General features: G+C 33.3%; 1 protein-coding gene across 1 annotated transcript; it reads right to left on the minus strand.

Moving 5' to 3' along the window:
- Nucleotides 1-265: 265 nt before the first annotated feature.
- On the minus strand, nucleotides 266-15,454 carry wal (electron transfer flavoprotein subunit alpha wal). Its single transcript, XM_069816526.1, has 6 exons — nucleotides 15,095-15,454; nucleotides 12,442-12,594; nucleotides 8,842-9,106; nucleotides 6,336-6,551; nucleotides 3,978-4,129; nucleotides 266-590 (listed from the first exon to the last, which is right to left on the minus strand). Exons 1-6 carry the CDS (start codon nucleotides 15,134-15,136, stop codon nucleotides 414-416), a joined length of 1,005 nt encoding a protein of 334 aa, XP_069672627.1. The 5' UTR covers nucleotides 15,137-15,454; the 3' UTR covers nucleotides 266-413.
- Between the last annotated feature and the right edge of the window lie 231 nt (nucleotides 15,455-15,685).

Raw genomic sequence — 15,685 nt, forward strand, 5'->3', positions numbered from 1 at the left:
ACAAGAGATGAGGACATAGGTTAACAATGTTCAATATCCAAATAACACACACAGAGGATTGGCCTTTATTGCAAAATATAATCTACCAAAGTACCGTAAAATGGGGCGACTTGATATGTTTTGTACGTTGATGTTTCGGAACCGAAACATCAACCTACAAAACGTATGAAGTCCCCCCAGTGTATCAAGTCACCCCGTGTTACGGTATTGATTTAAGTAGGATTGAGATTAGTATTACTTGAAATAAGTTTGTAGACACAAAAAGTAAAGAGCATATAAATTTTATTCAAGCTGTACATTTTGATTGCATAAATGTACATATATAAAAACAATAATAAAACGTTATAAATTCATTGCTTTTTCTTTTGTTATTTACAGCAGTTTCTCATAAAATATTCTCAGCTGCCATGCACCTATAACTTGCCAGTGAGTTCCGGTACTGCCTTGAACAAGTCCTGTACTAATCCATAGTCTGCAACCTGGAAAATGGGTGCTTCGGGGTCTTTGTTTATAGCTACAATTGTCTTCGAGTCCTTCATTCCAGCCAGATGTTGGATGGCTCCTGAAATGCCCACGGCTATATACAATTCCTGAAAAGAGAAAAAAAATGTCACTTCAGAACCATACTGACCTCAACTGTTTATTCTAAATGAACAACTTTGATTTTAGTTTTTCCCACCAAGTTAATGCTATAGCTATAGAACTCCTTACTGTGTGATTAAGAAATTCTGCTGAACCCATGTACTAAACACGTCTTGCTCTACATGAAGAATATATAAAAATGGAGGGGAGAGAGAAGACAGATAGTGAGACTAACACCTAAAGTTTCTATATAATTATAACATACAAAACTCACACTAAAACATTTACTGAAATTCAGTAGACTTCTCTTCCTCCTCCCCAAAAAAACCAACAACAAAGCTGGGACAACATATTTTGTGGACAACATAAAAGAGAAGTACTATATTCCAATAAATCCGATAAATAAAGACAGCACACAGATCTCCTAGACACTGAAGCTGTGGTAACTATAGTTACGAAAACACATCACTACTTTTACAGTGTTACAGTAAAAAGAAATATTACACAACTCACATACTATCATGCTATCAGTGTTATCATCCATATATAAATGCGCCATTAATGTTAACTCTACACTTACAGTATTAGCATTTGACATGATGAAAAAATACTATTAATGTTAATTTCTACTACTACCCCTCACAAGTCTACTTTATCATAATTTATGAGACTTGGAATCAAATGCAGAATATCGGCACTATGACTTCTACATTCTTTTCTTAATGAAAGGACAATAAAATTCACATCTCGTAAACAGTCACTTATCTACACCCAGGAGAATTACTAGTAGTACACCTCAAGGTTCTGTACTAAGCTCAAATCTATTTAATATAATGCTACGTGATTTATCTGATATTGTTCCACATGAGGTAAAAGTAATTACCTATGCCGATGATGTTGCTGTACAGACTACTGATAAAGATCCAAATAAAGCATTTAAGAGTTAAGCAAACAGTTGTAAATAACACTAATACTTGAGCACACAACTGGAACCTAATCAACAAGAAGTGGGGGACAGATACCACGACAATGTGTCTGTCTAGTAATGCTTATGTAAGATCCAAACTAACTTACTGTGGTGAAGTTTGGACAGGAATATCAGAGACTTGCTTACACAAAATATCTTTTCTTAAAAATGCAGCCTTAAGACTTAGTCTAAGATTCCAAACACTACATCAATTGTTCCTTTAGAAGTGAATGTAACATTCAATTGTTCCATTAGAATTGAATGTAACTTTCAATCAATCAAACATTACATGCTTACGGAAGTTCAAAACTAAATTTAAAAATACATATTTCATCCAGATATATATTCTTTAAATTGTCAAACAATATGGTATTAAGTTTCATAAAATAAAAAAGAATTATCAATATATATATTATTTTTTTTTTATCCAATGCCACCAGGTTGTCTTTATTGCTAAAACAGCAGTTGTGAATTGAATTCCTCCTTGGAAGTGGATAGCTACAGAACATAGTGTACAAATTCCAGGAAACTACTCTAAAAATTATTCTATATTCCTCTCTCAGACATGTCACGGAATTGTGCAGTAAATATAAATACTACCTTCACATTTGTAAAGATGATCATGATATCCTGATGATGGTACATCAGAAGCAGGATATTACCTTCCAAAATATTAAGTTACTTTATGCCATGTTCCAGTATTGATACTAAACTTTTGACTATTGGTGCTGCTCTTCAATGATACTTGTATATTTGCTGATTCTATGCGGGCTATAATCAAACATACTACAACTTTATATGGGCATTGAACTATTCCCATACAAAATAAGAGTGTAAGCTCACGATTCTCCAAAAGAAAATATTTCAATGGCTATCTAGCCACTGTGATATACCTAGGAATAAGGAAAGTTGATAATGGTAACACTTTAAAAGAGGCAACTTATTTGCAACCAAGATCTTTGCAAATGTATCAGGTGTCTTTGTTTTAATTGACTTATATTTTACAAACCTATGGATCAACAAGTGGCTCTCCTTTGACAAAGGAAATATTTTACAAACCATACGAAAGAATCCAAAAGATATGAAAAAGTAAAAAAATTTGCCAAGACATATTCAAACATTTTTAACAAAAGCCAGAATAAATCATACTCTCACACAGTTATATATACGTTCTCCAGCCCTTTCCTCTAAATTCGCTGTGTGTGAGAAATATTAGAGAGCAATTTGGCACATAAGAGTGGCAAATGAAGTCCCTGATGTAATGACACATGACGATTCTTGTGCTAGTGGCAACATGTCGAAAGAAACAATCCACGTCTTTACCCCAAATTTTTTTCTTTTTCCTCAATGCTTCCATTTTTGTTGAACTATTTGTTCTCTTAGAATTGCCGCTTCTAACAAAACACTTGCATTCACGAGTTATTTCGACATCTTTATCTACCACCTGGTGGCTACTTTATCTGCTTATATTTATGACACGAAGCAACCAACAGTACAGGCGACCAAAATAGTCAGTGACAAGCAAATAAAGTAGATCAGAGTTTGACTTTGTCACTCTCGTTTCTGAGTAGTGAATTTATCAGCTAAGCCTTATTACATGGAACGAATTTACACAACTGTCCAAAGTAGCCAGAGAACAGCAAACAAATACACCTGTGTCATATGCCATTATCAGTATCCTGCTAGATATATTAAGACTGACTGATAGGCCTACTATTAAAAAACTCTACTTCCAGAATTGGAAAGCTCAATGTAGTTTTATAAGAATGAGATATTCCAAATTGCAAAGGAGAATTTGATAAGGTTTTACATAGACATAATGTGAATTTAAAAGACAATTTCTAATCGTGAAACTAGAAACTGTACAGCTTGGTTTGCGAGGTATCTTACTGTATTCCATACAGAAAAATGGGGTAACTATAATTTATCTCAATGAAACATGCATTCATACATGTAATATTTCTGCAAATATTTGGAATAGTTTAAATTAATTGCAAGTTTCATGTCAAAAATTTTCTCCAACTACCCAATATGTAAATGCTGCAATTACATTAAAAGATGGAAGAAATTTTACAGACGTGTGGTACCTCAGTAGGGGTTACAGAGGACTTATTTTAATGGCAGGGAATAACTTCGACTCTGACAGCACAGACAATGTTGACAAAGCAAACTTTAATATAATCTGGTTTCGTTCTACAGATTCTATTAATGTAGCCTGGTTTCACAGTCAGAGTATCCACTATGACCCCTTTCTTCTTCACACTACTGTAACAGCATAGATAGGCACAAGAATTTTTATTTCTAAGCTATGGGCCTGAAATACTGAGATTAGAAAACAAGAAAAGTTCTATTGAGGATATTTCACCAAACTATCATAAATATCTCGAACATATAAATTTGATAAGACTGAATTATATGTGACATTTACCGGAGCTACTATTTTTCCAGTCTGACCAACTTGTAGATCATTAGGGACGAATCCTGCATCCACAGCTGCTCGAGAAGCACCAACGGCAGCATTCAGCTTGTCTGCAAGGTCGTACAACAGCTTGAAGTTGTCTCCAGACTTCATGCCACGCCCTGCAACACAGTCACATAAGCCATAATTAAAACAAGTGTGATTTAATATGAAAACAATTTATTTTGAAAGGACACAAAAATTAACAACAATGACTTTTATGATCCCTCAATGTACAAAATTCTGAAGCTGTAAATCACTTTGTCATCTCAGCCACTATTTAAAATGCATGGTTAATTATAATGAAAAAATGTGGAGTACTTCGCGAAAATCTGTAGCAATATGGTCGACTTGAAAAAAAAAATACATATATATATATATATATATATATATATATATATATATAACTTGGAGTCACTGGATTTAACAGGTCTTTGGCTATGTGAATAAATTTGATTATTATTACCATAAAGATTTTTATTTTAATTATTTTATTGATGACTTTATTACATTTCCAGTAACTTAGTTTAATAATATCCATTTTATTTTCTTAGAGTAAATTAATTTCATTGATCTTCACTTAAATTAAAAAGAAAGAGATAGGGGAAGGGGACAGAGAGAATTTTCTTTCGTCTCAAAACATGCTGATTTCTGCAAAAACTGACATATTCATACCTGTAGCAAAACTGACAATTTACTAAAAAATTAATCTAACATACAGGATCATCATATATAATATGTCTAAAATTTTATACCGGTACTTAAATAACTAGCAAAATAATGGAATAAGAGATTTTTTCTTTTAAAATATGTATAAACTCTCAAAGTTTTGTCTCGGAGAGGTAATTTTAAACGTACAGAACTATACATGCATGAAATACAATTACTGCAGTCAATTCTATTTTCTCTTCTCTTTTATATTGTCTAACCATGCAAAAGGAAACTTAGTGTGTGATGACACTGCCCTACAGAAGCTTATTGTATGTTATATTTATGCTGAATTTAAAAACAATTTCGATGTACTTGAGAAAGATAGGTGTCTATAGGTAGACAGTTTAAACAGTATAAGGAAACAAGTCTAGTTAACGAACTGAAAATCTGGCAAAAGACAAACTTCTGAGGCGAATGTGGAATCTTGTGTGCAAAGCCCTATTAAATCACCCAATCTTTAGAGTATGAAATTGGAATTCCAAAGATAATTACACAAATATTGTAAGAAGATTAAAGTAAAATGTGTTAAACTTGTGAATCACGTGCTAAATGAAATTAAAAATGTTGTACACTACTTAAAATGTTTCATTTTCATGGATAAAACTGCATTTGACATCCATGGCTGCATTACTAGTTATAATTGCAGAATATGGCACTCAAAGCACCAAAACGAGATTCATAAGTTTACTCGTGATACTCTAAAGCTGAATTTGTGGTGCCAGTTTCATCATGTGAGGTGTGTAAAAAATGAGCATCACAACTAAATCACACATTATACAAATTTCAAAACATTTCGCAAAATTTAATCCTTTCATCATGTTGTACATGATATTAACTAATAATTATAGATTATTGTCTTGAACTATTATTTAAGAAATAATTTACTATGCACCCAAATAATATGATGAATTTTCGCTTTATGAATTCCACACAAAAAGCATCCTAGACATACAGTACATAATTAATTTTGTATGAATTCGCATAAAATAGTTGTATGTACATTGTAATAATTCCCATATGTTTTCTATTTACGAAAGCCAGCAATTAAAAATTAATACAAGATTTACAATTAGTGATAGTTAATCTAAAAAAAAATTATTCAGAATCTAAATTCAATACTATTAAATTAGCACAGCCCAGAAAAATCCAGATTACCATAACTGAAGGTTCTGGAAACAACCCAACACAACCATGCATCTTTTCTTCCTCTACAAAACTCCAATCATTGAGACTTTTGAATACGTTCGCTTTTTCTCACAGGCCTGCTTTTAGACAATTACATCTTTATCCCCTTTGCTGTGGAGACCTTTGGTCCTTGGAGTCATGACACTAAAGTTTTGGTATCGCAAATCAGCCAAATTTTGATCTCCATTACTGGTAATCGTCGTTTCAATACTTATTTGCGTCAATGCTTAAGTATTGCTATTCAATGCAGAAATGTAATGAGCGTTTTAGGGTACTCTTCCCGAATCCAGCCCTTCGGACGAACTCTTTCTTCTGTAAAATTTATTAAGTATTCTGTGTGTAAATATTTGTATTTAGTATTATGAATTTAATATTAGCACATCTTGTAACAAAAATACAATCACCAATAATCAATAAAAGGTAATCACTCACCTCCACTAACAACTACTTTGGCACTGGTCAGTTCTGGACGGTCACTCTTACTCAGTTCCTGACTTAAGAACTGAGATACTCCTGTATTAAAATCTCCTGCTGGTACTGGCTCAGTCTTAGCACTGCCTCCTTCCAATGATGAAGGTTCGAAGTTAGTTCCTCTAATAGTCAGAATCTTGACTGGGTCTTTAGATTTCAATGTGAGTACGGCGTTTCCTAAGAGAACATATTACAAGTTTTAACAACCACATACACTGCATCTGCAGTCTAATACATTAATGTCCGGTTTCATCAACAGGGGTTAAATATATTAACCATGAGTTTATTAACTTCAGGTTAAAATTTTAACTCGTTCTTGAGACTATTGCATTTCACCAAGCCTCTTCCCCAGGAAGTTAGCTAACACCACCACTATAAGGGAAAGAGGAAAAGTACTAATTTAGAAGGTGCTGACCGAGAATTTGTTTTATAAGCGCACCTCGTTGCGCGTTTTTTTTTTTTTTGTTTTCTTCCACAACTCCATCCAGCGGCCAAGAAAAATGGAAGAGGTTAGGAAGAGAAACAGAATCTCAAATTTTTCGGCAACAGAAAAATCTTATCTAATTGAATTAGCAACTACATATAAAGACATCGAAGAATGCAAGAATAAAGGAAAAGGATGAGGCGTAGGAAAGGATTGCAGAAGAATTCAATAGTGTTGCCCACATTACTGTCAGAACCAGAAAACAACTAAAACGCCAGGAAAATGATACCTTTGATAGAAGTCATGAATAACATATGGACGTACCTTTGTCTCAATTCTTAAAATAAAAGAACATATTGTATGTAGATGTTAGAGATAGCACGCTGCTGGTTTGAAAATGTTAGTACACGATAAGAACCGATGGAGTCATTTATTCCTGACCATGAAACACAGTTCTGAGTTAGGTTAGATTAAATTAACAAGTCTGGCTGCAGTGACATGGAATGGTATCAGAGGTCACAGATAGCTTCTACCCAACTCAACATACATCAAAGCATGATCGCATTGTGTTGTCCAACTGCCTATACTCTGAAGTAATGCTTAGTAATAATAACATATTTTAAAACATTATTTCAATTTCCTAATATACCCTTTCTAGCTCAGAGTGGATAGATATGCTAAAGTAATATTGCTCTCATATAAGCTGTTCCAAGCAGAACTCAGGACAAAAACCATTGTAGGTCAAGTCACAGCGAGGCTCAAACGTTGGCTCAAGCCCATTTGATGAAAATCTTTGTAACAGTCTGATCAGGTCTGTAATTGCAAAATGCCTCAACTCTAATGGCTAAATTACCTATGAAGAAATCTATGGAATAGCTGACACTGAAAGTCTTTGACATATTGGCATTATAACATTTAAGCCTAGAGAGACAAAAGGTTATATCCTGGACTCAATCATCAGATTGAGTTATTAATCTAATGGTGGGCGCATGAAGAACCATAACAAGACAATTCATGCCATTGTGTCGTAAATTTTTAGTCCCAACAATAACAATAAAATAAATTTCTATGCTAGCTTTTAAGGGTTCTCTACAGATTTTACGACGACACTTGAACTTCAATTCGAACTACAATTAAATTTCATCATTTTATTTTTATTTTTAAAAATCTTTATCTTTTTACTTTACTGCAAATATTCATGATCTTTAATTGTAGGTCATTTAATTGTAAATTTTAATTTATGTAAGTTTAAACCATTTTCTTGTGAAGCATTTAAATGTCACACCTTAAATGTTACTCTTTCAGATTCTTTGTCAATGGCAACCTCATCAACTTGAGGAATTATTATTATTATTATTATTATTATTATTACTATTATTATTATTATTATTATTATTATTATTACTACTATCATCATCATCATTATTATTATTATTATTATTACTATTATTATTATTATTACTATTATTATTATTATTATTATTATTATTATTATTATTATTATTATTATTATTATTATTATTATTATTACATTTTGAAGTAAAATGTATTTATCTGTAAACAAAACATACAAGGGAATAGGTAGGTATGTACTTGAACGAAAACAGTATAATAGTATGGATGTGTACTTTTATACACCATGTTCACAAGTTGATCATAGAAATCATTTTACCTATGACAAAGGAGTAGGTACACGTGCGTTTGTTGACGTCAGAATTAAAAATACAATGAACATACTGTATAACAGAGATTAAGGACGAAAAAGATACCTACCACTTGTATTTAATTGCAATATAAAGAATAAACATAAAGTCACTCAATCAGTCAAGCAGAATCAGTTGTTTGCAATGACCCCAACGTGTATAAATCCCTTCTCACTACCATTTTGTTTGATCACTTGAAGACGAAGAAAGAACCCATCTTCTATACGTTATGATTTCCTTTCCATCACCAGGAACAGAAGAAGTACAATCTACAGCTATGCTAAATAGCACAATTAATTTACCATGACATTAAAAGAAACTGTTAGTGAAGCCATGTTACCTGCATAAATTGTTCTAACGAACGTGTCTGCACTCTGTATGCCTATCACATCGGAGACAGGGGACACATCTAACTTGGCAGCAATTCGAGGCAGAAGAGATTTGCTCAAAGCAGTCGCTCCAGCCAAGATATGAGTAAAATTGAACTGCTTCTGTGTTGCTAGCACCAAAGGTGTCAGATTTTCTGGCAGGAATCCATGAAAGGCTTCATTTTCAGCTACAAGCACACGTGCCAAGCCAGATGCCTTAGACACTTGCTCAGCAATCTGAAATATAATTATTAGAGTGTCAAAATCTATCAGACAAGCTTATAATTTGAATTCACAATGTTCATTCAGTAAAAAATATGTTCCATTATAAATGCATTATCTTCTATACATTCCCAAGTAAACGGCTTAACCTTTTAACTGCTGATTTTTTTCAATCTGCCAAACCCTCCTTGCCGAGATATTTTAACCAATAATGACGTACATCACTGCAGATGATCCACATTTTCAGAAATTGGCATTTTAAAATGTGTCCATTCTATACTTTGGAAGCCTTGTTTCTACTGTGCTAGTCATGCCATCAGAGTGACTGTCACTAAAAGGATACGTAATGAATTTGCCCGCCGTTACTCTGATGGCCTATGCAGCAAAAAGGTTAATAGGAGAGTAACCCAATCCGCAATGGACAAGGGCAGGTCACAAATGGGAAGCACACTATTTCAATTAAACCCATGCCAAGATGTAGGTTTTGAAGAATAAACTCCAACACACCTAGGACATAGGCGTGGACAGTCAATTAATGGTGAAACGAGCATTGAGTGACTTCCGCCAAATTTGGAATAGACACCAATTGACTTGAACTGCCAACATAGAAAACAAAACATCACTACCTGTTCAAGAGCGCCACACTCAATCGCTTTCACCTTCATCTTGACGATAACAAAAGCCTAAACTAACCCAACCTAACCTGACACTAAAATCCTAAACTAACCTAACCTAACTTGTCACAGATTCGCCTTTACAAGGCATAACAAAAGCCTAAACTATCCTAACCTAACCTGTTACAGTTTCGTATATGCAAAGCATAATAGAAGCCTAAACTAACCTAACTTGTCACTAAAATTTTAAACTAACCTAATCTAACCTGTCACAGATTTGCCTATACAAGGCATAACAAAACCCTAAACTACCATAACCTAACCTGTCACAGATAAGTACGTAAGACATAATAAAAGTCTGAACTAACCTAACCTGCCATAACACTCCATTTTCTTACCCCTACACACTTCCCTGAGGTATGAAAATAGACGAATTTCTATCCCGCTGGAACACTGCAAAATAGCATGAAACGTTCGTAATGTCTCGTAAGTTATGTTGGTGCGACATGTAAGACTGCTGAAGACGCATATATCCACAATAGGAAAAGAAGTCACTCAACGCTCATTTAACCAACCCAATTAATTTTTGATCATCTTTTTTAAAATGGAGCCAACATTAGGCTTCTTGGCTATGCATCATTTACAATAGATACTGCAGCTATTATCACATATGTTACATACTAATATGCTGAAGCCCAAACACCGAATTGCCACTACTTTCACTTTTACCATTATATTTTTACTATTTTATTGACCTCCACATGTTTAAACCCATTTCTGGCATACACCAAATGTGTCACACTATGACTGTAATGATAACATGAAATTACTGCATACTAGCCATGACAATGACAACTCAACTCGCTAGCAAATAAAGCACAGCCAAACCCCAACATAACAAAAATCAATATAATGATAAATCTGACTAATATGATAATTTTTCATGATTTTAGTTTATTTCCCATCATCTTATTAAAATGTATCTCATTTCAGTGATAAAGCAATTTTTAGAAACACTTTACAACCGTGTATTTCCCAATCTCATTTGCTATGGACTTTATGAAATCATTTGTACTTTTTGGAGATCAAACAAAATTTTTATGGGAGGTTCTACGATCTGCCAAAAAGTTTCTCATTTTCCCACTTTTCTTGTGGGCCCAAATTTTAAAGTAAGCAATGGTTGGTACAGACTTTAGGGAAAGCATAGCATATTCATGACTGTGGCATCTAGCAGAAAAAAAAAAGTCTACTACCATCAGTGCTGTTGAACTTGTCGTGCAAATAAAGTGAAATATTTAATGCTGGCAAAGAGGTTTTTTTTCCCTAAATGTTTCCAGACAAAATTCAAGGGAAGGAAGCTATTAATGTAGCATCTCACAGTTCTACTTCGCACAAATGCTACATGAACCAAGAAGTTAACTCTATTTAAATGCATTTTAAGTGTTATTAATTATTTTACTTATTTGTTGGCACAGTTTTTTCTTTAAATTTAATTTTAAGTATAAATCATTCATTAACTTTCATATCGTTTCAGTCAATTATAACGCTTACAAAATATATAGGCCTATTGAGTTTTCTTTACGTAATTTAAGTTCCAGTCATACATTATCTTTCATGTTGCTTCAGTTGATTACAATTGAATGAGTCGGAGTTAAAAGGAACTAAGTCACTTTTCACAACTTTTCAGGAGAAGCAAAAAACATTCCACTAATAACATAAATGTACTGTATATATTTTTATGTTATAGAAGACAAAAGAAAGTTTAAAAGTCTTAGTTCCTTCTTCCACCGTTCGATGTGCATGATATCCATTGTTCAAATTGTTCCATAACCCAAAACTGCATATTTTGACTTAGTTCCTTTTAGCTCCGACCAATTCAATTATGTAAATAATCATTAAGGAAATATTTAGGATTTTTGTTACGTATTACTTATATACAATTTAAAGTTCCAATCATTCATTCCTTTCATGTCGTTTCAATTGATTTTAATGTTACCAAATGTATATTTATCATCGAACCATATAGGATTTTGTTCCTCCTCCCCCAGATTTAATTTATGTTGTTTCAGTTCATTTGGTGGCTAAAAGATTTATAAGCCTATTTGTTAACCTTGTAATCAATCGAAAAATATGAAAATTAATATAGTGAATGATTGGAACATTACATTATATCTGAAAAAAATAGAAACGCAATAACAAAAAACCTACAGTACTTGGATTGGTAATAATAATTTCAATGTATATAATGATAATCGAACTTAGTACGGTTTTTATTAATGCTACTATATCTGACAAAATCTTTAAATGTTATTTAATAAATCTCAGCCTCTCTGTCTAATCTTGTTGAATGATCCTGTATTCTGCATGAAAATTTCTTCAAATATCACAATCATTCAAAGAAAAAAAAAAAAAGAAAGAAAGAAAAAGTGATGTCATTTATCAAGTCCCCAGAAAATTGTTCTATTGTTTGACTATATATGCTACACTGCCTATAATCTAAGCATATTGAATTACTCTCCTCAAATCCTCCAAACTATGTACAGTATGGGCTTAAAAAATGTCACGTTCTCCATTCCCAACCTCCCACTGTGAAATGAAAAGTTGTTTTTATTAAGAAAAAATACCACATTATGCTTATGAGAAAGCTATTTCCCTTTGGATGAGATGAATTTATAAATTGTGCAATTGAACGTTCATTTAATAAAATATATAAGAAAATTATCATTACATACTTACTGGGCCACATTTTGTACCAACAACAAGGACTGAAATATCTCCACCTATTTTCTTGGCAGCTGTTATTGCATTTTGTGTAATTGACGATAGCTTCTCATTGTTGTGCTCGGCAATAACCAGAGTGCTTTGAAATCTCTTCAGTTGATTACAAAACTGCAAAATAAAAAGTGACGGAGAATTAAAGAAAATCCCTATAATTGTGTGCAATGTCTATACACGAATTGAAGTAATAAAATACAATGTACTTTCTTCAATAATGTATTATAGTATAGTGCATTTATTTCATATTCATGTATGCATAACCTACGACTATTGTGTGAAAAATATTGAGGAACATTAGAGAATAGTGTGTGATGTACTGCTTGAAAAACCACTTACGTCTGTTTCCTTGCTACCATGAGTGACGTCATCATATTACAAGAAAATGGAACAAATTTATCCATAGAGGCCTAGGATTCTGCTTAAATGTTGCACGTTAAAATGTTAAGGAAAATCTTGTAATTTATATCACTTCTTTAAACATACTATTAGGCCTATTTGTGCAATGTATTAGCATTATTTCCTGCTATTTTTTTTCATATCTTTCCTAGGGCTGTCAGTATTTATAATGTTAAGGCAAAATTAATAACGTAAAACTACCTTCACAAGATCAGTGATACTCTTTCACTTATGGCTTTTAAGAAACCTGTAGGTTCATTGCTGCCCTCAAATAAGCCCACCATCGGTCCCTATCCTGAGCAAGATCAATCCAATCTCTACCATCATATCCCACCTCCCTCAAATCCATTTTAATATTATCCTGCCATCTACGTCTCGGCCTCCCCAAAGGACTTTTTCCCATCCAGAAACAGGCAATACATCCCTATTTTAGACAAGAAAATTTAAATAGTGGCATTGTATGCTATCTATCTTTATTGGTTATTTTACGACGCTTTATCAACTGCTATGGTTATCTAGCATCTGAGTGAGATAATGGTGATAATGCCAGCGAAATGAGTCCAGGGTCCAGCGCCGAAAGTTATCCAGCATTTGATCTTAATGGGTTGACAAAAAACCCCGGAAAAAACTCAACCAGGTAACTGGTCCCAACCAGGATTTGAACCCGGTCCCACTCGTTTCACGGGCAGACATGCTACTAATAGAAGATACATAAGTTGTAAGTAAAATTAGAAATCTCTTTCCCACTGTCACTTAAATTATACTGTTTCAATATCGTGCCACCACTTTTGGGAACACAATGTATCGTAAAATAAAAATGTACAAACATTTATGGGGGAATTCGAACTGAGGTACTGGTAGTGAAAGGTTTTCTTGTGAGACACACATATCCATTTATTTACCACTCAGATATACGTACAGAAGAATGGAGGAAGAGCATGTCAGATGTAAATTGAATAGTAATCTGTATATTTCAATTGATGAATTGTTTATGCTTATAAATTGAATTAATCTACTTGATATGAATTGTAAAATTTTGTAAAGCTTAACGAAAGTAGACCAAGTATGCTTGTAAATTTAATTAATCTATTTACTATGTATTATATAGTTTTGTATAGCTTAGCTGATGAATGTATATGCTTTAAATTGAACAGTAATCTGTATAGCTCAACTAATGAATTGTTTACTCTTGTAATTTGAAGTAATTTGCATGATATGCATTATCAATTTTTGTATCTCAACTGATTGAATTGTTTATGCTTTTTAAATTTAATTAACTTACTTGCTATGTATTATATTTTATATCTCAGCTGATAATTGTTTAGGTTGCAGTCTAAATATAATAATCTAAGTCTTAATCGCTATGTACTGTATATTTTGTATGGCCAACAACATAGCTCAGTCGGCAGACTCGCTGGCTCAGGCTTGTGTTGGATTCCTGTTTGGTCTGATTGCCCCAGCTGTGGGGCGGATGCTGAGTGATCTATGGCGAGTCCTCGACCTCATCTCACTTCATCTCACCAGAAAATTTTAATCTTGTAAAATTTGACTTGTTCCACATCTTAAAGCTTCAGTGTTAATGTAAGATCTATGGAACAATAAATGAGATAAAAAAATCCGCATTTTTTAAATAATTTCAAAACGTCTTATTGTTTCTTGTAACCTACCGCTAATACCAGTCTGCATAAACAGGCAATGTACCTATCTCCTTGTTTATGAGTCTAGGATTCCCAAAAAATTATTTTTTTCGACATTCAAGGTAAACAGGTAAAATGATTTTTTTCCCCCGAACATACTACCACTTCTTAGGACTTAAATAAGATTGAAAGACTGACATCAAGGTCAATTGCTAGTAAAATAATATTCTCAAAAATCCATGTAGGTTGGAAACAAAATTGATAACAAAAACATATTAAAATTTCCGAACTCCTATTATAATACGTTACAGCCTGATTTTTTAACGGGATCGTAACAAATTTTAGTTCTAGATCCACTTTGGGCTGCGAAGATGTTCACGCTCCATTACAAGAAAATAATAGGGCATAAATTGTACGCCTATTTATCATAGGCTACATCTAGTAAATAGTTCCTCGTACAAATCTAATGAAAGATTTCCGAGCCCTGCCACGGCAACAAAATAATTATTTATCTCTTTAAAAAATAACACTTGTGTTTCTAATCGGTGTTCCAATTTCAAATAAATAAATATACTCACCTGTGGAGATTTAGACGCATGTCTCAAAGATGATGAAAACATGGTCAACAACAATTTATATTAATTTACCTCACGAAAAGGTTTAAAAGAATATACGCATTCCAACGCCAATGTACCCCAATGTCAATTCAATTACTAAAGTAGTGTGACTTGTAAATTGGCAATCAGATGCGAAGTCCACCAAGATGCACAAGTCCAAAGTTCGCACAGTAGTGGGCTGCTTTCGTTCAGCAACCTTCAATGATGAGTTGAGCACAATGTGCATGCAAGTATAGTTATAGCATTACATAGTTGTATTGTTCTCTTTTGAAATTTTCGACGCTCACAAGGGTCGTTACAAAATTCACATACAGTACGCAATCCTCATTTGGGTTATGAAATATATTAGATCTTGTGATGGAAACAATGAACAGCATAACAGCCATACATCGTAACATGTATACTGCTATTAATCAGCTTTTCTTACAATACCAGAGCCATCTATAGTAAAATTTATATAACTGATGGATAGCAGTGTCGCCAACTGGACGGAAATTCCGTCAAAGTAACGGAATTCCAATGTAGCGGACGGGAAAAAAATGGCTTTGACGG

This window comes from Periplaneta americana, chromosome 17 (genome assembly GCF_040183065.1).
Source record: "Periplaneta americana isolate PAMFEO1 chromosome 17, P.americana_PAMFEO1_priV1, whole genome shotgun sequence".
In the NCBI taxonomy this organism is placed as follows: Eukaryota; Metazoa; Arthropoda; class Insecta; order Blattodea; family Blattidae; genus Periplaneta; species Periplaneta americana.